Source organism: Parasteatoda tepidariorum, chromosome X1, assembly GCF_043381705.1.
Source record: "Parasteatoda tepidariorum isolate YZ-2023 chromosome X1, CAS_Ptep_4.0, whole genome shotgun sequence".
Lineage (NCBI taxonomy): Eukaryota > Metazoa > Arthropoda > Arachnida > Araneae > Theridiidae > Parasteatoda > Parasteatoda tepidariorum.
The window spans coordinates 38,537,558-38,562,398 of record NC_092214.1 but is presented as its reverse complement, the minus strand read 5'-3'; the positions used below and the strand labels follow the sequence as shown (position 1 = coordinate 38,562,398).

Here is a 24,841-nt window from a genome sequence, read left to right as displayed (position 1 = left end):
TCGCTGAGTACTTTTTTTATCAAAATAAGTTCATAATCACTCATTTTTTATTACATTTTTAAAATGAGATGATAGTTTTTAAATTGGCACAGCTTCGGGATCTTTCTACAATTTCAATTTTTAGTATTTGCTGTTTAACATGAAAAGCATTTTCCTAAAAACAAATTATGCTACATTAATCTCATGGGAATTATGCATGAAAAATAGATTTTTTTCAAAATCTGGCAAAAGTAAATTTTTTTCAAAATCTTTTTTTCAAAAGAGCAACTTTCTTAAAATTAACGGTGTAATATATAAGTTTAAACGTCAAAATAAAATTGTGGTTCGAATTTGTTCATTTAAAAAACAAAGCAAACAATTGTGGTTTGAGTTGCACTCATGTGTATTTGCTTCTCACAAATCAAACAAATTAAAAATAAAGTAAATAATTTGATAGTTCAATCTTAGAGAAAAAAGTGCACTTATTTTCTGCTAGCAGTCAGACGTTTTGCACTGAGTAATTTTAGCATAGTAAATGCTCTTAAGTTCTTATCAGCTTACTGGCTGTAGTTCTGATACTCGAAAAAAAAACTTAGCAATTACTTACAACAAGTGTTAATTTAAAGGAAAACTTTAAGTACCAATAAAAATTAAACAAAATATTTTAGAATATTATCGGAAAAAATTTTACGTGGTAGCATAAAGAAATAATTCGTTGAATAGTTCTGGGAATCACACGTGCCCAAGTAAATAAAAATTTAATTTCAGATTTACGATGTTAGAACGACATTTAAGATACTGAGATATTTTAAGACGCTTGAAAAATTTGGCTACGTATTCTACAGCTCTTTATGTTCGGTACCTTTATACTACTTGCAGTGACTTACAAAACATCAACATTGTTTTAGATAATCTATGTTGAACTCACAAGAAGCAATAAAAAAAGACAATCAATAATTTATCTTCATTTTTCGAAAAAATATTATGCTTAGTAAATAGTCAGCTGTTTTGCGTCGAATAATTTTTAACAGCAGATTGTTTTAAATTTCTTCACGAGATTTTATTCTCAGATGGCAGGAAAAAATAATTCTAAGTTTACTTTTAATAAAAACTTGATAATAATTGAAGAAGGAATTATACTTAAAAGGAAAACCTAAGTACTAAAAAGCTTATTAGTATATTAATAAAAAAATAATATGCGTGGAGGCGTAAGGAATTAGATTTTTAAAAATGTTAAAATTCAATTAAATAGTTGGTAAAATAGTTCCGCGAAACAAGCGTAGACAGTTAATTAAAAAATTAATTTTAAGATTAAGACAATATGGAAGATGTTGAGAAATTTTACGATGCTTAAAAATGTTGACTACAATTTTTTTAATTGCTTAATTAGTATTAAAAATTATAAAATATATATTAAAGAAATTGATAAATGTATTGCTTCAAATCTATGCATACGTATGTATATTATTGAAATTGTATATTATTGAAAAAGCAAACTAAGAAATATAATATAATCACATTAAATATAATCCCAATATGATGTATAATCAGATTCTATTGGAAACATGCTTTAATAAAACTCGACATTCGTTGAAAAAAATGTTTTTTTTTTCTATAATATGTTTTATTCAAATTTCTTTACTAAATTACGAATAAATTTTTGGAAGGCTAAAAAATAAACGTCATATTTTAGAATTAAAAGAAAATAAAAAAAAGATTAGCAATCGAAAAAGATAGGCATTATTAACGAAACAAAGTTTTACGCTACGCGCGCGTAAGTCAAGACGTGTATTTTTTTAAAAATAATTAATTTTAATTTTCTCGTCTTCTACTAAATAAAAACAGTTGAAACTTTAGATTTTTCAATAGAAAAATCCAAGTAAGGTATAAAAAATTTATGCCACATTGCTCAAAATTTTTTTATCCTCAATTTAATTAAGCAATAAATAATTATTTGAAATTATTTTTTGTATAAAATTATTTTGGGGTTAATGGGTCTCATGAGTGGGTGCATTTTTTTAATTGCTTAATTAGTTTTAAAAATATGACTAAAAACGCAAACAGTGAAATTAACGTTAGTGGGTCTGAACTTAGGATCGCTCTCCTGATCAAACTATGCGAACCATATTTCCCAGATTGCGTCTACTCCTTATATTTTGAAGGTTAAGAATCCAAATATGTAAAAAAATATATATGTTTATTCAGATAATGTACATTTTTGAGTCTGATTTCGTAACTTAATTAATAGTTAGCACTAAATAATTAGCATGCTTAAGATCTTCCCCTGGAACCACTAAGATTGACACTTAGTGCGTGAAAATCCGATCAATAGAACTAAGGTTATTCAGGGTGATATCTCTTTNTTTTTTTTTTTTTTTTTTTTTTTTTTTTTTTTTTTTGCCAACTGTACATACCTTAATATCCGACACTTTTGTATTTAACTTCCTGGGTCAAATACATTTTATAGAATATCCGTTTAAAAAATATGCGGTTAGTGTTACTTTATTACATTGAATTCTTAATTTTGTCGTTATATATTTGACAGTTATCATTTAACTGTCAAGAAGGTGTATGAATGTTGTGTATAAACTAATAAAAAAAATTGCTCCTCTTTCCTTAATAAAAAATTTTTACACTAAATGTAATCATTAATCCTGAACTAATTCAAAAATTACTTAAATTTTCTTTAAATTTTGAAATTTTCTATCTTTAGGACAAGGTTTTATTCAGGCGTAAATCCTAATGATTTTAAAAAAGTGTTAATTGACAACACAATCATTCAAAAACTCATTTATTTATGTTTCTAAAATTCTTTTTATAGGTGTATTCCTGATTCCGTACCTATTAATGTTATTCTTTGGTGCCATGCCCTTGTTCTACATGGAGCTCGTTCTTGGTCAATACCACAGACAAGGACCAATCAGTGTTTGGAAATTTTGTCCATTGTTTAAAGGTAAGTATTTTCTCCATATCATAATTTCTAAATTTTATACATTACAGATTTTTGCAAGTAATTATAAAACTAATTTATTGGCATTTATGTATCTTAACAGAAAAGGATTCGTGAGTTAACTGCAAAAAGAACTTATATCCATATATTTAGCATTTTTACTAATACTAACTTAAAACTACCAAAAGTTAAGTAAAGTTTCTTCATTTCTTCATGCAAGAGTTGGATTTACAATTCGACTGGGACAAAAATAAGTTATTTTCCTTCTTTTTTTAAACAGTAAGCAGTAATTAAAGTAAGAATGGATTTAGTTTCTTTTTTCACCAAATCCCTTAAATATTAAAAAGATGTGATTTTATAGCATAAATTGATTTTTTTCCACACATTCTTACAACTAAATACAAACCTATTCAAACTAAATTCAGCTTTAATCAAGGCTAGTGAAAAACAGTATCTTACATGCCTGGGTCGCTAATTTACAATCCAGCTGCCTTTGACGACTTTCTCGCTTTTTTGGAGATTTTCCCCTTGGTTGTAGTTGGTCGCAATTACAGTGCAAGATTTTATTTCTTTTTAAAGTTTGTTATCTAAACTTTAAAAAAAGTCAAGAATCAGGTTTCTTTCTATTTAAGAAAACGCCAAACAGAACAGAGGGTTATTAAATACCTCTGGTTTAGAAAATGTAATGTAATAAGACATGTAATTTTTACCCTTGCATGCCCAGCTGTACATGTAAAAACATTTAAAAATATTTATTAAGGATAAAAACATTGAAAAATATTAAGGGTAAACGCATTTAAAATATTTAGTAAGAAATACCATGAAATACTGATTGAGCATCCCTTGAAATTTTAAGGAAAATAACCAAGAGCAGAATGGTGAAATCTCAATGTATCTGTGAGTGAAATACGAGAATTCTCATCAAGTCTTTTTTCTATATAGTCTGATCTCTCAGAATATCTTTAAGAATATCTTTTAGAATAACAGGAAACATTTTTAAATAATCTCTTACTAGTGAGGATAATTTCATTGTTAAATAATCTCCTACTTGTAAAGATAATTTCATTGTTAAATAACCTCCTACTTGTGGGGATAATTTCAGTATTAAATAATCTTCTACTTTTGGAGATAATTTTCATTGACGGTGAAGAGGTTTTATTGGAGACTGTGTAATCTCCTAATTGTGGGAATAATCTCACTGTTAAATAATCTCCTACTTATAGGGATAATTTCCTTGTTAAATAATCTCTTACTTATAGGGATAATTTCACTTTCAAATAACTTCCTACTTGTAGGGATAATGCCCTTGTTAAATATTTTCCTACTTGTGGGGATAGTCTCACCATTAAATAAGCTCTTACTTGTGGGGACTTTGCATTTATTCCAGTACAGTGAGCAAAAAGGAAAAGATATCACCCTGAATTACTCTTGATCTAATGATCGAATTTTCACCAATAAAGTACCATTTTTAGTACTTCAAGGGGATGACTTCAAATATGTTAATTAGTTAGTTATAAATATTGATTAAGTTAAAGGATCAAATAAGACGCAAAAATCATTTTCTCTGAATGAACGTACCATTATTTCGACCGATTAAGATTTTTGGATTAAGATAGATAAGATTTTGATTGGATAAGATTTGGATAAGATTTTGATTAAGATAGGGACCAGCTATAATCTAAAAAATATGGTCTCAATTGCTTAGCCAAAAGAACGTTCGAAATTTTGTGCACCATAATGTTATTTATCTTTTTCTGTATTTTGTCAAATTTTGGAAAATTTTTGCACAAAATTATAAATCTAGCTTATTCAAAAATAATTCCTTTGTATAATTACTTATTATTTTTAATTATTATTTTACTGTAATATATTTATTTATTGTATAAAACTGTTGTTAAGCAGCATAAAACAAATCATATCTAAAACTTCAATATTTAAAAATCGTTACCTTTTTTTATAAATTAAAATAAGTTCCTAAAGCTTGAGGTACATAAATTTCTTTAGAAAATCTAATTTTGAAACGCATTTCATTTCTATACTTATAAATAGTACTAAAACTTCAAATTATAAGAGAAAATTAAAAATAAATCTCTTATACATAGTGTGCTTTCTTTTACCGTATTAAACAATGCAGCTTATTTCCCAATAACTTTTTGAAATTAAAATAAGATCCATCCTCATATCTATTTTCTTCTAAGTTATTAACTTCAAATGAATAATTCACTATTATTTTTAAAGATTTCGAAACAATTAGAAAAAATAAATCTGAGTTTTATTAAATAAAAGAACGTTCTCAAAGTTTAAAAATGAACAACGGAATTATTAGAATGGAAAGTAAAGTATTCAATGTAATGAGAATTAATGAAAAGAAAAAAAGAATTAAAAAATTAGTTTTTTAATAACTTATGTCTTATGTTTAAGAATTTAATAAAATATCTCAAAAGCAACTTCACGATTCCTATTGAATCTGAAAAAATAATTTTTAAGAATTTATTTTTTTTATTCTGTAAAAAAAAATTTTACAGATGAACAACAGTGGTGAGTAACAATTCTACACCAAAGTGCTGTTTCACTACTCCTAAAACCAAGAATAATTCCTGTTGAAATGAAACATCTCGAATGTTTTTTTTACAGTATTTGGTATAGCCATAGCCATGTTTGATGTAAAGTAGCAGTAGCCATTTTTTTTTTATTCAGTAACACTAAAATTTTTAATTTCTGTAAGATATGATACACATTAGAATCTTTAGTTACTTTTACTATACAATATTAAGCAAGAATCTTAAAATGCATTAGAAAAAATGCTTGTATACAATATTTCTTAAGATAAAAAGATAGAATTAGTTTTTTAATCAAACATGCATATCCATGGAGAAAATATGAACAATGAGAGACTTAACAAAACTGAAAAGGATAGAAATTAAATGCTATAAAATTATTTTATGCAGATCACATATATTTGAAAATTAAAGTATAATTATCCTTATTATACAGCTAAAAACATGCATGCATATTTTAACGTTTTAATGCTGAACTTAAGTTTCAGTAGAAATTGTATAGCGGGGGGAAGGGAGACAATTGACTCACGTCAACTATTACTGGATGTAAACAAACTATTAGCGATATCTAAAATGTGCCAACCCTGGCGTTTTTTGGATCGAAAATAATTCTATGCATCTGATCTTGGTGCAAGTTTCCTCATTTATTAAAGTATAGACTTAACTACAGAAGTGTGTATGAATGCTCGATTCCGTATCAACTTTAAATCTAAACTATTATTAAATAAAATAATAAATATTTACTGAAATTTATTTTTTGCTTGGAATTGACCTTAGATATACGAATTGCATAATTGTGCGCAAAAATTTGTCAATTCGTGCACAAAGTTCAGGAGATATGGTATAAATACGCAAAAAGTAAAATTAACATTAAAAGATCGAAATTTGGGACAGCTCTCCTGACCAAACCATTGGGAGCATATTTCCCAGAATGCCGCTACTCCTATATTTTGGGGGTTATAAACCCGAATAAGTCGAAAAAAAGTATGTTTATTCAGAGAAAGTACGTTTTTATGTCTAATTTTGCATCTTAAAACATCATCTGCACTAATTAATTACAACCATTTTGAATCCCTTTGAACCATTAAGATCTAGTGCTAGAACGTAAAGATCCGTACATTAGATCAAAAATCATTTAGATAGATCAATATTTTTTATTTATTTATTTTTTGCCAAATATATTAACTAATTTCTTTCGTCACATTATTATGCATTACTTCCTTATCAAAAATTACTGCAAAAAAAACTAACCTCATATACTTGTGAAACCGTGAGCATCGTCCTTGCAAGCAGTAGAGAAATAAGCATGTTCTAATAATTACACTATAGTAAAAGAATTCAAAATATTTAATTCCTAATTGACAAAACATTTTTTGAAAGAAACGCGCTTAAAAGCAGCAGAATTTTCAAAAGAAGGAATAAATAATATAGCACTAATGAAAACGAAGGAAATAAAAATAAAAATATGACCACCGAAGCCAACGTCTTCAGGGGGTACCGGCCTCGGAAGGCATAAAACAAAACCTCTTCTATTGAAAGACAGGCAAAATTAAATGCCAAAAGTAACTCTCTCTGTAACCTGAAGGTTTTGTATAAGTGCAGGAAAAAATACATCAAGTACATAAAACCAAAAAGAAATTCAAACAAAAACTTGAGAAAATAAAAACTCACATTAAACCGGGCAAACAGCGATTTCACAAACAAACCAAATGCAAAAGGAAACACTTAAAACAAAAGAAAACAACCCCCTCTATTTAAAATGCGCAGATTGAAAAAAAGAGAAGTAAAAGAGAAGATTACGTAAGAAATTAATATAATGTAATGAACTAATAATTACACTTAAGTTTTGAGCTTTTGCGAATTATTTCAATATAGCTTCCTGAAAATGATGCATTTCTGTCATAGGTGTTGGATATTGCAGTGTCTTAGTATCTTGGTACGTGTCATTCTATTATAATGTCATCATAGCTTGGACTTTATATTACATGTTTATATCCTTCTCCGCTGAATTACCATGGATTCGATGCAATAATCCATGGAATACAGATCGCTGTTGGGAAAGCAGAAATAGCAGTGGATATATCATAGATCCTTCAGCAGTTTTCAATTCGTCCACTTTTCGTGCTAACAGAACTTCACCAGCCCTGGAGTTTTTTGAGTAAGTAATATTTTTTGGCTTTAATTAAATCATATAACGTGACGCATTTTTATATGAAATGGTAGAAATTAAGTTTTTAATATGCTTCTAAACTGAATTTAAATTATACATATTCTGATTTTTCATTCAAAAAGCAATTATTTCATTTGAAACTCATGCATTGGTATTTTAAGAGTTAAAAAAAAGAACTTTACTTTAGTATGTTCTATATAAAGTCGGTAGTTTTCTTTTTACGTAAATTGTTTAAAGGTGTTTAGAAAACATTTTTGTGTTCTTTCTTCATCATCATCATCATGACAGCTCAGAATGGGCCCTGGCCTTTTCGAGAATTCTCTTCCATCTTGACTTATTCTCAGCAACAGTTTTCCAGTTTTTAGAGTTCAGTACGAGGAAGTCCTTATCTACAGAATCAGACCATCTGAGTTAAGGTCTTCCCCTTAGTCGTTTTCCTGGTGGCCTAGTTATAAAAATCCCTTCAGATGCGCATTCATCCTGTAACACCATTAGGTGACCAGCCTATTTCATCCTTCGAATTTTGATATATTTAGTAATCTCATGTTCATTATAAAAGCGATAAAGTTCATGGTTAAATTGCCTTCTCTAATAGTCCGTTAATCTGGTTTTCGAATGCATCTAATGCACATTCGTCTTCTGAGATCTTTAGTTTTTAATAATCTCATTATTAAGGAAACACTATTCGCATTCATTCGTTTTCTTTTTCGTGGTTTGGTGAGTTTATTTTCCATAACAACGTGATTTTATGAAAAAAGCACCTTCATTTATGAGTTGGGTTTTGAAAACGATAAATTTAAACCCCTGTATTTATATAGATTATCAAATAGAAAAATTGGAAAAATCAAATGATTGCAATGTTTAGCTTTTTTTTGACGAAATTTCATGCTACAAGGAAACAAATAACACTTACTTGACTTAAATATTAATGAAATACGTATACTTAAATTAAATTATATTAAATTGTTTAGAGTTTAGATCTAAGAAATAATCGTTTACTTTATCTCCTTAGCGATGATATAAGAAAACAATTACAGTGCTTGTGAAAAAAGTACTATCTTCGTCTAAAGAACTTTAAAAATGTGTGTAAAATCGAAGAGTTTTTGGTAAACTTTTAAAAAAGCTACTTTACAAATATTTATACTGATAACTTTCTCAAAACTTTTATTACTATATCTTTTTCTGATTTTGCTAATATTTCTTGTTATTTTATGGTTCTTAATCCGTTTTTCTTTTTCTTCGAATAAACCAGGTTTATTCTAAATACAAACTCAACAACTTATTTCTTAATAAAACTTAATTGTAGATTTCACTTTAAAAAAAACCTTCTTAAGCAATAAAAATAACTTTCTCAATATACAAAAATACATTTTTAGTTTTAAAGCCATTGTACAATGTGTAATATAGCTTGGATAGCTAAATATATTTATCTCCAAATGGAGTAGTAGAAACTCATACCTTTGTTTAGTTAAATGACATCTAGTGATAGCTAACGTAAAAATAACTGTTCAAGATGTTTGAGAAAGTCTTGAAAGAAGTATTTTATTGATAAACAGCTATCATTTCTGTGATTACTGCTCCGTATTAATCTACAAAAATTATCATATATCATTCAATTGTATTGCTCTTTCTGTCTGCGTTAACTTTGATTCTGATTCAATATAAACGGTATTATTATTGATTAGGTTATATAATATTCAGATTTCTAATGTAATAAACGTATCGTATTTACAAATAGAAAACTTTTGTATTTTTTAAATGTCGGAATATTCTGGATGGCGTCTTTGTGACAATTTTTTTTCACATATTGATCAAGGATGAGGGAATTATTGATGACGGTCAAGATATTACTAATGCTGATAATGTTCATTCCGACATCAGCACATCAGTCTTAATGGCACCAATAATCAAGAAATGTATCAGTAATTTCACGCAATCATATTTTCAATATCAAGTTAATTGAATTTATTTCAGTCTCTAAAAAGAAAAATTTATAATCACGACACATAGACATATAAAAATGACGTTAGGTTTGAAGTTTAAATTGATAATTCCTAATTAATCACACTCACCAAACATCATTGTAACATCATCAAAGAAAATTAGTGAATAAAAGCAAAGATAATTGTGGTCACGGTACGCACATCCACAATGAAGCAATTCCTTTTATCTTTGCATTTTTCACAATAGAAAGTGGTTGATTAAAAACCGCATTGTTAATAGTAATAGGTTTGTTAAACTATAGCGATTTTAGTGGTTTATATTATTGTCAGAAGTAAGTGGGAAAATTTTTATCTCACCGCTGCTGAAAGAATTAATCACCGGCTGAAGTGACTAACGTGTATAATTTATCCCATTTACCAAAAAAACGTGGTTATTATTATCAATCGCAGGTTGTCACTAATTCAAGCTAGATTTATTACTTTAACTGCAATATATACATAAATTTATTATATTTATTAGCACCGTAAGATGGGGAAATTTAGTGCCCCTTTCTTTAAGTTATTTTTGAATATCTCATTAAGTTGGAAGTGCTGAATATTTTCCACAATATACCTGTAAAACTCTTTTTTAATGTAGTTGGTGAAACATTATTTAAAATGGTTAGGCAAATTAAGAAACAAATTTCCGTAGCACAAAGTCACCACGTTGAGTATAAAACTTATTTATCGCCTTAAAATATACTATAACTTCATTATAGAATTAGCACACAGTAAGTGATGCAACAGATGTGTGGTAAGGAACTGAATTGTGCACTAATATTAAACAAAATGGCTAGGAAAATTGAGAATACGCCTTTTTCTATAGCACGAAGTCACCACGTTGAGTATAACTTTGTTCCACCTTATTTATCGCCTTAAAATCTACTATAACTTCATTATAGAATTAGCACACAGTAAGTGAGGCAACATATGTGTGGTAAGGAACTAAATTGTGCACTAATATTAAACAAAATGGCTAGGAAAATTGAGAATATGCCTTTTTCTACAGCACGAAGTCACCACCTTGGATGAGGAGAAGTAGTGCCATGCAATTTTTCGTCTTAAAATCAACTAAATCTTTATTCTAACACTTGTTACCGAATATTCACTCAAAATTTCGAAATATAGTTTAAAACAGTTATTTTTTCAACATCTTATTATTTAAAAAAATGTATGGAGAACAAAAAAAAATTCGCAATAAAGTATTAAATTTATATTTATAATGATAAATAGTTAAATTATTATCATTACATCCATTATAGTTAACTCTATTACGTTTATTATATTATTAGTTATATCGTTATTATTTATGATTAAAAAAGGAAATCAGCAATGAAAAAGTTATTAAAAGTTGGTCAATTTTTGATTACACTGTAAGGCATGGATACTCACTCAAATATCATGAAACTTTCTTCGTTTTTGACATAAGTGTTCCCTGGCATATGCTCCGGGCAAAAATTTCGTAAAAGTGACGAAATAACTATCAAGCAAACGAGTTTCATCAATATTAAAGAGATATTTTCTCACTCTGCTTTCCTCCAAAAAAGAAAAAAAAGAAGAAAGAAAAGAAAAAAAAACCTCATTGTGCTTTATGTATTTAACTTTCTAATAATCACTTTATAGTGGGCACCATATAAGTGCCACAACACAAAAAGAAAAAATAAACAAAACGATAAGTTACAACTATACCCAAGAGGGATATGAACCCGGATTATCCTGGAACGAGATCAACTACTGGACCACCTTACGCGCCGGTTGAATTAGTTTGTCATTTTATTTTCGATTGTCTAGTCTTTATTCTAATTTCATCTTTCTAGTTAGCAATCTCCCAGACTAAACTTCCGTGAGGTTTCGAATTGAGGAAACATTTTCGTCAAATATTTGAGAGTCCGCGTTCAAATCAAGTGACTAAGTTACAAATCAAGTGATTACGTGACAAAATGATTCTCAAAATTGACGAAATACTGTTCAAGGATTGCTGAATTGCTAAAAGTGAGAGTATATTTCTGAAAGATTATATATAGTATTAGCTCCTTGTATTTCAAGATCACATCAGGCTGATTCATTTAATATTAACCATTGTCAATAATTTAAAAACATGTCAAATCAAGAGACTGTCCTTATATATTGTCCCCTTTTTAAAATACTGACTTTCCAAAAAAAAATATAGAGATTATGATTGGTATAATTTTACATGTCTTTTTCTTTATTTAAATATGATTTCATTTAAGTGTTAACTAAATAACTATGTTATACCTAATATTACGTTCTTATTTACGTTTAATCATAGTAAATAATTTAAAATTTATAAAATTTAAATTGTTTCTATGTATTTTTTCTATCGGCTATATCTGGATTTTCAATATTTTTCTTAGTTACAGCACTTTCACTGTATTTAAAATTATCTAACGGCACACACACACACAAAGCAGTCATTAAGCATTTGTCTGTGGTATATTATCAATTACATATATATATTGTAAGTTATATAGAGAGAAATATAATATAAGTCAATATAATCTAAGTAAGTTATATAATATAAGTAAAACAATGAAACAGAAATTATAAAAGTAAGTGGGGAAAATCAAAACATTATTAGCACATAAAATTCCCGCAAATTCTTTATCAGAAAGTATTAATAATTTAAAAATAAAGACTAATTTGAGAAAAGCAGTTAATTTTTTTAATAATTTTTATGATACAGTTTTTTAATTAAATATTTTTAATCAATGTGTTTTGTATATAATTTATTTCATTAATAATAATAGTTGAGAAAAATATTGATTATATTTTAATAGTTTCAATTAAAACATATTTTGCTCAAGGATTAAAAAGATTACTATTTAATTTACGTAACAGTAGATATATTCAAAATAATATAGTTTCCTTAAATCAATATCAACGCATTTTCCTCCGTATTAGAAGAAAATTTACTAAAAACACCATACTCATAGGCTAAGTCATATGACAAGCGAATAGTTCACTAGTAATAATAGAATAAACCTTAATTACTATTATTCCTGTTTGTCAGTTTTGATGTATTTTTAATTAAAAATTTTATGTCACCATGCAAGAGTTATTTCATAGCTGTAAGAATAAAATGAGTTGCATCCGCATCATTTTAGACATATGTATTGTTTGATAGAACACAATAAGAATAAAAATATTAAAAATAAATTTCAAAACTGAACGCAACAGAGGGTTTTTACCCAAGGCCAAGATGTTGGAAGAAAAGAACTATCTTTCTTTCTTAAAAAGTGGTTCCCCACCAAATTCTTAAGCATCTTTAAAAATGAAAGAAAAATCAAGTTATTTTTTGTAAATAATTGCATGCAACGATTCAAGTGGTTTAAAAAAATAATGCAGCTCCGGCCGTAATAGTAGTAGTTTTGAATATGTTTTTCCGCTTCCTCTGTTTAAATTTTTATTCATATCTTCCAGTTATCTTTACAAGCTTTAACTTTTTCTAGGTTTAGATAAATTTAGTAAGATATATACACTTTAGTTTGAGAATAGTCATCATCATTTAAGAATAAATATGTGTGTTGAAGCAGGGAAAAATTTTATTGTTAAGTAAACTTTAAACCTATGCTTTTAATAGTGATAAAATTAAAGTAAACTTATTCTTAAATCTGCTTTAAACTTATTATAATTCTTTTGTGATAGCATTTACTCATATATTATTAATTTCATTATAATATTTTTCCCGGGGTTATATGAGGCATTTTTACATTTTCTTTAAGCTAAATTTTTTTTCGTTTTTGACGAAATTTTTCAATGGAAATGCTCTAATTAAACATTTCGTTAAGTTGAAGAAATTATTATATTCCCTTGTTTAAGGATGGTAAATTTTCCAGAAGCATTAATACTTAGTGCAACACATTGATTAACTCAGTAGATCAAGAAATGCAATATAAAATGAAGGGAACATGAATAAATTAATACTCTGTCATCGCCAGAAATTGAACCCAGAAAACATGTCTGACATTGTAACCAGTCTGACGCCAAACAATGTAAAATGCTTTAAGATTAAGCAAAAAAAACTGCTGAAGAACCAATTAATGAAGTCGTAAGGGATTTAAAAAAAATGCCTGCCGGGGCATTTTTTTTTTTTTTTTTTTTTTTTTTTTTTTTTTTTTTTTTTTTTTTTTTTTNGCTTCCTCTGTTTAAATTTTTATTCATATCTTCCAGTTATCTTTACAAGCTTTAACTTTTTCTAGGTTTAGATAAATTTAGTAAGATATATACACTTTAGTTTAAGAATAGTCATCATCATTTAAGAATAAATATGTGTGCTGAAGCAGGGAAAAATTTTATTGTTAAGTCAACTTTAAACCTATGCTTTTAATAGTGATAAAATTGAAGTAAACTTATTCTTAAATCTGCTTTAAACTTATTATAATTTTTTTGTGATAGTATTTACTCATATATTATTAATTTCATTTTAATATTTTTCCCGGGGTTATATGAGGCATTTTTACATTTTCTTTAAACAAAATTTTCTTCGTTTTTGACGAAATTTCTCAAGGGAAATCCTCTAATAAAACATTTCGTTAAGTTGAAGAAATAACTGTATTCTCTTGTTTAAGGATGGTAGTTTCGCCAGAAGCATTAATGCTTTGTGCAACACATTGATTAACTCAGTAGATCAAGAAATGCAATATAAAATGAAGGGAAGATGAATAAATTATTACTCTGTCATCGCCAGAAATTTAACCCAGAGAACATGTCTGACATTGAAACCAGTCTAACGCCAAACAATGTAAAATGTTTTAAGAATAAGCAAAAAAAAAACTGCTGAAGAACCAATTAATGAAGTCGTAAGGGATTAAAAAAAAGCCTGCCGGGCCATTTTTTTTTTTTTTTTTTTTGNATTTTTTTTTTTTTTTTTGTAGAACCGGTCTCAAGTTTCTTAGTGGATGAAGAGAAAGCTACCAGGCCTTCTAATGTCGATAAAGCCTTAGATTATTTTCCCTTATAATTTAATGTAAAATTGAATGTCACTGTAGTACATTTTACAGTAATGCACTGATGAGAAAAATTAAAGAGGTGGAGGTTTCTTTTTTTAAAAGAAAAAGGACAAAATAAATAACGCCTATATGCAAATATCTTTGCACCCTATATGAGACTTTTTCTTGGGGCATATGAACCAAATTTCATCTTTATTTACGACGACGTCCGTCCATACATGACTCATTTGGTAAACGAATACCTCCAATCAGTGGATATTTAGTGACTAAAGTGGCCTGCAATGTGTCTTGACCTTAATCTCACCGAACAAGTATGTGACTCCCTTGGAAGCTCAATTGTAGCTCGAGGATCAGCTCTAACGATCCTCGATGATCTCAAGGATGCCTTGGTATATGAGTTAGTACAGATTGATAAGGACCATAATAAACAGTATGAAACGCCGATTCGAAAGTTGTGCAGCTGTTAGAATCAATCATACACCCTATTAGCCACGTTTTCTTCTGACTGACAGAATGCCGCTCAGCTGTTGTGCCTGACCAGTGACCAGTTTCTTTATTTAGGTTACAGGTTGTGCCCAATTTTGTTTTTCCATATATTGGTCTCACACCGGATGATATTTTGGTCAGGTCTGGTTTATTTGTTTCGTTAGTTTTTCACTGCAAGAAAAATCATTGTTTCTTTCAATTGTTTTCAACAGTGTATTTATCTAATAATTGGAATGCAACATAAGTTTTTAAAATGCACTGATATGAAACTCAAATGAGGATGCAATTTTGTCAAACATGTGAAAATATGCATTTTGACAAAAAGTAATTAACGAATATTTATAATAACGAATAATTTGCAATCCGCTAAAGATATAATTAAAATATTATGTTTAAGCTTATTTTGTCTTTAATTTATTAATAATTAATAAATAATAATAAATAAGACAATTTTATGTTGAATTGTAATATTTATAAATTTTTTAAAAAAAGTATTTTTATCATACAATAGGTTATTGAATAAAATAATTTACGGATATATCTCAACTTCGAAAATTTATCGGAAAACTGGTTAATTAGTGGTATGCTTAACCAGACAATAGTGATTAATTGGGCCGTGTACCTAATAATTTACAGTGCGCTTAACACTAGAAAAAACTTGCAATCGTCATTAAATTTAATAATTCATGAATAAAAAGACTACATTTTTAATGCTTCAATATTTTTTCAATATGCTAATGGATTGAGAACAAATGCCTCTTCTTATAAATTTAAAAAAAAAATGGTCTATAACACAAAACTTCTTTCAAATGAATAACTTTTTCCAAAATTTGTACTTTTAATTTATAACTTAATCGGATTTTCATGGAAGGAGTCGTGCTAAAGCATATTAGCTAAGAGTTTCCGCTAAGCTTACATAGGTAAACTTGAAAAAAAATTTATAGTCATTTAGATTTCTTGGCAGATACTAACAAGTTAAACTACTTTACATTAGCCTTTAACAGGTGATCCATCAGCTTTAGGCAAGGAAGTTATTTCACCAAAAATGTCAGTTTTTAGAAGGAGTTTTCACAATCTCTTGGAGAAAGAAATAATTCTATAGGTACGCAGAAATTATGCTTAATTCTGGAATTGAATTCGAGTTGTTTATTTGGTTTCCAATTTCAGTTACCATCAGATAAATTTATCAAGTTTAGGTATGAGTTAAAAATATAAGTTACTAAAAATTAAAAATTGTTTAGAGAAACGTTGGTTTTGACAAGTAACTGCAAGGGCAAATTTTTATTTTACATAATTTAAATTATTGACTATAATACTATATAAATGAGTATTATTTGATAATAAAAAAAAACTTTATTTGCTTAAAAAATATGCAGATTGGATACAGTCGACCTGTTTCAAGTGCTCAAAAATAGGCGTCCATTTTCAAGACTTGCCAGATGTGAATGAGAAGAAACCAAAGTGATTTGAAATATAAAACATTGCCAGCAAAAATGAAAAATAAAGATGGGAAGCAAAACTTAAAAAAATCTCAATAGCCGAGAGTGAATAAAAATGAAGATGTAAAATAAGAATTTCTACCCCAGTCATCTTGAAGTCTTGGAATTTGTTTTTATTCAAATGAATGCTGATTCCCTTGATAATGACATTAGTTCTTGACCACCTCTCCATAGCAATTCCCTCTCAGCCACTTTTGTTTTCCTTGTTCTATTTCCCATCTTTATTTTCATTCACTCTCAGCTACTGAGGTTCTCTTAGTTTTGTTTCTCGCCTTTATTTTCCATTTTCGTTAGCAACTTTACGTTTTATATCACAAATCACTTTTGTTTCTTCGCATTCACGTCTGGCAGATCTTGAAAATGGGTGCCTATTTTCAGCGCTTAAAACATATCGACTGTTATATCGAATCTGTATATTTTTGAAGCGGATGATGTTCTTTAATCAAGAAATATCTTACCACTTCAGTTTCTAAGAATTATTTATTTAATAATTGGATATGTTAATACTTGATATAACAAAGTCAATTAGTTAATAAGAAATCATATTTAATTAAATAAAAATGAATATAAAATAATCCGAATGTATACTGATTTCTGTTTTTAGATTGCTAGCTAAAAAGGAAAAATTTTGTATAGGGCACAAAACTGTATTCTGCGGTACCCTGGGGTGACGCGATATATCCTGTACTTCAAATGCAACATTAATTTTATAATGGTAATATGTAATTAACCCCTTAACGATCGGTTAATTTTCAAGAAAACGGTCATAAAAGTGCCTATTTTTTTACTTTTGTATTTGTATTACGTATTTGATTAGTGCTGCAACTAGTTTAAAATAAACTAACTGTCTACAATTACCTTAAAAATATCCTGGTACTGCCATCTGGTGTGTAAAATGAGAAAAGAAATGTTTTCCCTGCAAAAGAAATGAATTAGTTTTATTCTTAATGGCGCGTTACTGCTGAACACTCCAGCCCGTCAATATCACGGGAGCGAGAAATAGAGGGTGAAACCTCACCCCGTCATTTTCACGGGAGCGAGAAGGAAGGGGTTAAGGTATTGAGTGATCACAGCTTTAAAACCAGTTTTCTTGCATTGATTTGACAGAGTTTGGGATGCCTGTAAAAAAATAACATCTTATTGTAAATGAAAAAGCTATGAGGATGCTCATTTTTATTGCTACTTTACATATTTTTATCTATTGCTGTTCTGAATATTAAATGTCACCCACAAATAGATACCCAGAAAGATATTCGAGTTTACTCGTATATCGTATTTTATTCTACAATTTCTAAAGTTATGTAATTTGCAGCAAGCTCGCCAACTGCCCAAAACGAAACCACAGTATTTTCGAGCATGTATGCAATTTTTCTTATTTTTAATGTTTTTATTTTGTTTAAATAAACTTAATTTAACCAACCTTAAAAAACAGATTCCTTAACAGGTGGATTATTTATTAAATTTCTTATTAATGCGGTTTATCGTATATTGAGCGAATAAACTTTAAATTTTGACTTGAGGTAAGAGACATGTCCGAATTCAGGATATTAAACGATCTTCCACAGTTGGAATTCTAATCAAGGTTTGAATTTTCGTGTAATAAAATCATTTAACATTGCTCTTCATCTACCGAGCTTGACATCTGGGAATCATTCCATTTTTTGAATTATTCTAATACTTTAGTTTAGGATCTTTCTATTATCTCATTCGCCTTTCTCAACAGTCTCATCAGATTTAAAATCATTGGGAAATATTTGGAAATCTGTTGTAATTTAATTGATAAACCCTAGGATTTCCCTGAAGCCCCCTCATCTTATCTCCTTTTTTATTTTATTCAAACTTGTTAAACCTCTTTGCACGTGTTTATTGCTCTACTTTATATTTGTCAGTTGGATGTTTGACATCGAGGAAGATTCTTGCTTACAGAACCGAATTTATAGTATGTCCATTTCTGTACTGTATATCCACGTTATTTCGCTTTAAACTGTTAATCCTCATTAAAACGATTTAAAATATTCGGCTAAAAATGTTAGAACTCTTCGAAATTGTTAAATTTGCTTCCAAATGTTTATCATATAACAGCAGCGATTACTCTCGATTTAAAATTTAACTGCAAAATACTTCGGTTCAACTTAACATGAAATAGAGTTCCATGTTATACGATATTAAAGTAACAAAAAATATGCACGGTACTGTGGTTTAAGTTATTAATATTATAGTTCAACACTGAACAAATTTTTCTGAGATATGAAAGTGGAAATAGATAAAAAAAATTTACAAAATGACATGCGTTTTAATGCTTTTGTTCATAAATCACCTCATTCAAAAGTTAAAATTCTACGTAGGGTAGCGAAAATTTCTTCATTTATTTGTTTAAAAATTTTATTTCAATGAAGCTCATAGTGTATAAAAAAAAGAGAAAAAATCATTTTTATTAATGCTTTTCATTTTTATTTATATCTTAGCTCATTTACTTTATTTATTTTATTTAATTATTTTATTTATTCATTTATTTTATTCATTAATTTTATTTATTCATTTATTTTATTCATTAATTTTTTATTTATTTATATTATTTATTTATTTTATTTAATTATTTTATTTATTCATTTATTTTATTCATTAATTTTATTTATTTATTTATTTATTTTATTTATTTATTTATTTATTTATTTTATTTATTTATTTAATTTTGAATGTAAAGAGCTCACATTTTTCTAATAAAGCATCTTAAGTATTTTTAAAGAAATCATTTATTTTTTTAACCATAAAACGAATACCTTGAACAACAATAAAGTACAAATTTGCTCCAACTTTGATAAGATGTCGAATCAAAGCAAGTTCCAGTTATACCTTAGTAAGATAATGTAATCATGATTAAAAAGAAATAATTTGCATAATTTCAATGTATTATTTTAAAACGTATTATCAATTCTTAAGAGTTGTTTATTTTAACGATGCAGCTTTGACATAAAATGAAGAATACCATGTAACATAAACATTAAAATGACATAACATAAAAAGTTCTGCATAAACAATGCAGAGATAGAATACCTTTTAAAATATGAAAAATTGATTTTAAACACGTCTTATCTAGAAAAATATCATGGATTATTATTATATTAAAATTTTACGCCATTTCAAATATAGGCATAAAAAGCTGATAATGGATTTTCATTATCAGTCTCTCTTTTTCTTTTAACTAATAAGTCTCTGTTTTATGACAATTTATGAAAAAAATTTTCACGAAAACCATCATACTCTGTTTAGTTTTTAATGCTATTTTAATACTTTTGTCGTTGATGGTTCTATTTTTAACAGGTTTCTTTTTATAATCAGGCACTATTAATAAAATCTAATCTGCTTCTGATATGCAATACATGTCACAACAATGATTATTTGCTATTATTTTTTTCTAAATTTAGCTTTGATTTTTTTTCTCTATTCGCAAAGCATATAACACTTTTGGTTTTGAAATAAATATCAAACTAACTTTATAAAAAATAATAATAAATCCTTGCGAAAAGTCCTTATATGAGTATTAGAAAAATTCAAATTTTGGTATTTTTCTGCCTTAGAAAATGTTTATTTCTGTGTTAAAAAGTTATTATTTATGTGTTAAGAAGTTAAAGCTCAATTTTTAAATACTAGCAACTTATCGTACGCTTCCACACACATATCACATCACCCATCTATGAATAAGTACCTAGTCCCATATTCCAGCCTCTATCTTTTCCATCATATCTCTTAACGGCCATAATAGGATGAATGCAACTTATTTTAGCCACAATTCAGCGACGTAGACAGCGCCTGAACCGGTACTCCTCTCTTCAAACTTCCAGAGCACAACCGAAGAGAGGAATTTCAGCCACAAAAGATTTAACAAGCTCCTTGCTGCATATACTTGCCTTTTGTTCAGTCAACTGCCAGGATCGAACTAATAGCCCCCAGATCCCCTCCGGCGGACTGAGTGACGACTTTACCTTCTAAGCAACCGGAGCAAGCGTATACTTGCACTAATCCGATTTTCAAACTGGTAAACAAACACAATCAACACTTTAGTACCGTTTCTGAAGCAAATTTTTTTTTTTTTAAAAATGAGGAGTTTTGAGATTTATATTTTATTACCTTATTCTTTTTACTACTTATTCAACATTAAAACTTTGCATTCGCATCAATGAAATTGCCCTAACAGAAAGTTTTCTGCTTCCACAAAATGAAATATTTTTACTTTTAATAAACTATAGTTTGACGTAATTTAATTGAATTCTCAATTTGAATTTTTTTCTACTGACTTTTTAAACTTTTTTGAACTGATTAGTCGAATTACTAAAAACAGGTCTAAAAAAATTTAATTTGAACAAACCTTCTTAAAAGCGTGTCATATGATCTACTTTTTTTGATCTTCAGCAGCACAAAGACAAATAATTAAAGTTGTTTAGTATTATATTATTTTTTATTTTATCACCGTTGTTGAACAGCCAACTCAATTTTTGGGGGGGGTTTACGACTACTAATGCTAATATTCAACTCCGTAGCCCAGTAATTTTGAACCCAATCCAGAAGACAAGGGAACTCCCGGATCAAGTATTAGGAGAAATATGCCTTCGTCGAGGACTTTTTGATTAAACTAGCCCGCATTTGCATTACATGGAGAGGAAAACCACAAAAACCTCCCACGGTTAGCCACAGCATCATGGATCCGTCTATCACTGAGGATATTTTTCGTCAGCACTGTGGTCAGTGTAAACTGGATTTGGAATTCGTATTGACCAGCCATCGCTGGAATTCGAACACGGTTCATCTCATTCGAAGGCGAGCTCTCTATCCCTGGAGCCATCACGCCTCTTAGTATTATATTAGTAAAAACTAGTTTCCTCAATGTTTTATTCTCTTAAGGTTAAAATTTATGATAAACAAAAATTTCACAAAATATTTTATTTAGTCGGCATCCACGCGATGTCTTTTATGTACGAGCGCCGTATTTAGCCAGCATCTACAGCATCTCTGAATATAGCCAGGGTCAGCATGATACTGTTTGATAATGGTCCAATCTGCCTCAAACAGCCACTGACTGATATTTCATTGACCTATATTAGATTAATACCATTTAAAGTGTATTTTGAATGAGCTTAATATGTAACAAGTATCTTATGTGTGTTATATTTAGCAGTGAAGTGTTTGTTAGGTTCAAAAGTAAAATATGAATTACGAGTCTCAACAAACAATGCACAGTTCACTGGCGCCACTTCGCACAGTGGGCCAGCATCGAAGGTTTCGTGGCCAAAATTAGTATTTCGATAAAATTTGTTTCAAAATTTGGGGGGTTTTAGTTAGGGGTTTTTATGTGCAGGTAAATTGAATTCATAATTGAAATTTTGAAATACACTAAAAATACCCCCAAAAAAAACAAAAATAGCGGCTGAAATATGGCAAGCAAAAATAAAAAAAATAATATAGTACTTTTAAATAATTAAATATAGCAATGAAAATATAATAATTTTCATAATTTTATATTAAAAATGAAATTACATTTCAAAATAATTAGCAAATTATTAGCAAATTATACTTCCGAAGTAATATTACAAAATAACGCGAATTAATTACAAACTAACGCGAAAACATGAAAAAAAAAACATAATTTCTGTTTTTCGGTATATTTAGTCCAACAGAAAAAAGTTTAGCTAATTACCTAGTGGAACTTTTTAGAAATAAGTTTCGAAAGTCATTCAAACATTGTAAAATGTCAAATGATAAGATATAAGCTATAAGTTCGTCAAGAGTATTAACTAATCCAACAAACTGAACAATTTTACTATAATTTCAGACTAATTACTCTGATAAAAATGTAACCGTAAGGAAAAATTCCTCAATATATTTCTGAAATAAAAATTTAAAAGTTACATGTAAAGCAAATTTTTTTAACATATTTTTCATTACATTGTACTCTCGTCGGTCCAAAAAGTAAATTATAATGCTTGGAATGATTGTGAATACTTAATTTGGGCTATATTAAAACTGCCAACACATATTTTAGTTATTGACTTTTGGCCAAAGATCATGGTCTTCTGGCCCACAAGTGGAATGGGCTGCTTTATCGAAAGCATTAAGGCAAGAATGTAAACAGAGCACCATAATTAAATAGTATTATTTTTAATGGCACTATAGTTTTTTTAACCTATTCGAAAATGTCTTAAACATAAAAGTTTCTTTACCAATTATAAAAATTTAGAAAAATTTCTTAATTTTTAGCAACATATTTTACAACAATCTAACATGCAATGCTTTGGTTAAGCCGTTATGTTTTCATGTATATCATAGCTAGCACTAAAAGCTTCTTAATTAACTTAAGAATACAATCCATGTTTTTCCGATTTATTTTTCTTGATTCATTGACTTTTAAAAGAAGTGTTAAGCATTGAAACACTAAGCAAATATTTGACGAGAGCAAAAACAAATCATTTGAAATAAATAGTATTAAACTTATACGCAATATATTGACTTTTGAAACTTAACTTATTGACTTCTAAATCATTAAATATTTATATATTAGTCCTTATAAGACTGTTGTAAATTCTCATGAAAAAAATATATATATATTGTTAGTTTAATTAAAATGTCGTTCAATATTTAACGCGCTTGCAGGTATTAGTTAAAGTACTAGGCATGATATATTCTTCTTATTAACATTTTAGCTTAACTAAAAAGGAAAATTTCTCGAACTTTGATGCACTATTCCACGATTTAACTCAGGAAAGACTTTTCAATTTCCTATTCTATCCAAATTGGGAAACAGTTAATTTCCTCCCAGTACCCCTCAATTCCATGTTACGTCACTGCAAAGTTTATCTATGGTTACGCAGTTTTTATTTGATCGAAATAAAATCCAGAAAGAACAGGAAATTCCTTTATCCCCAAAATAAATGAATAAATGTTTTTTTTTCTTTAAAGAAAATACTATGTTCAAATCTCACGAGCAATAATTCACCGCGTTTAAAATAAAAGCAAAATGTTGTTGCTAAATTGCCAATTCAATTTTTTTTCAAATGTGTTTTTGTACCCTAAAATATTATATATTTAAATTTAAAAATAGGTTTAAAGAGACACTAAAATATGACGTTATAAGCAACAGTTACATTTTAAAAGCTTGTTCGGATATTTTAATAGATTTTTCAATCAAATTTTATAAATTTGAGGGTAAATTATATTTTTTTAAGTTTTTACGAGGTTCATACAAAATAAAAAAAATTTTATTAAAAACAATATGTATATACATATTATAATTTTATTTATTGAAAACTAAATATATCATTATTGTATTGGGGGACACAAAACGAAGCACTTTCTTAAAACACCTGTACATATATCAGACATTATTTTTGCTATTTCATGTTAGTAATTTTTTTAACTATTATTGTAACCATTATAATCTGTTATGTATTTCTAATCATTACAAACTGTTGATATTCACTGCATTTTAGACTACGTGATAGGTGTAGCCTTAAAAATTGAAAAGAAAATTTCTATTAACATTCTAATAAAACTCGAGATAATATTACGATATAATGTATGGAGATAATATATTGAAAGAGGACATATGGATGTATTTATTAAGAAAATATTTGTTTACTTTCATTACGTTTTTGGGAAATAATTAACCATAGGAAGATTGCTTTTATGGATTGTTAATGTTTTTTTTTTTTAAAAAACAGAAAAATTTAAATAAATAAAAATTAGACAAATATTATATATTAATTTTTTTTCGTCCATATGTGCGGAATGAAAGATCATATTTTTTGAATAATTTTCGTTGGGTATAAATACATCACGAAACTATAGCCTTTTCGACATATTTTTAGAAATTCTAATAATATTCTTGTTCTCTATGCAATATCGTTTCCGATTGATTTTTGCGTTCGTAGTATAGATAATGCTTCACGCCTAGCAAATAAATGGATTCTGTTTTTCTTATTTGTTTTGTATAAAAAAAATAAACTGTATAAAAATAAACAGAAAAAAAATTCTCAAATTTTTTCATTAATAACACCACTTGATAATCAGATCATGAGACCCATTATGAAGTACATAAAATTATTGTTTTGAAACACTTTTGCTTGTTTATTGTTATTTGTTTATTTATATACTTGAAGGCGGTGCTTACACACACTATTTAGTAAAGCATATAAGATTTACCATTTTAGTTCAGATTGAACCATATAATATATAAATAATACCTCTCTTCAAACT

The 24,841-nt window shown here is 28.0% G+C and overlaps 1 protein-coding gene across 1 annotated transcript in view; it reads left to right on the top strand.

The window, feature by feature from the left end:
- Positions 1 to 24,841, top strand: part of LOC107451050 (sodium-dependent noradrenaline transporter) — a 192,114-nt gene that overhangs the window by 127,995 nt on the left and 39,278 nt on the right. Inside the window, exons 4-5 of the mRNA XM_043046900.2 lie at positions 2,801 to 2,932; positions 7,393 to 7,645. Of these exons, the coding sequence (XP_042902834.1) occupies positions 2,801 to 2,932; positions 7,393 to 7,645 (385 nt within the window). The remainder of the gene's footprint in view (positions 1 to 2,800; positions 2,933 to 7,392; positions 7,646 to 24,841) is intronic.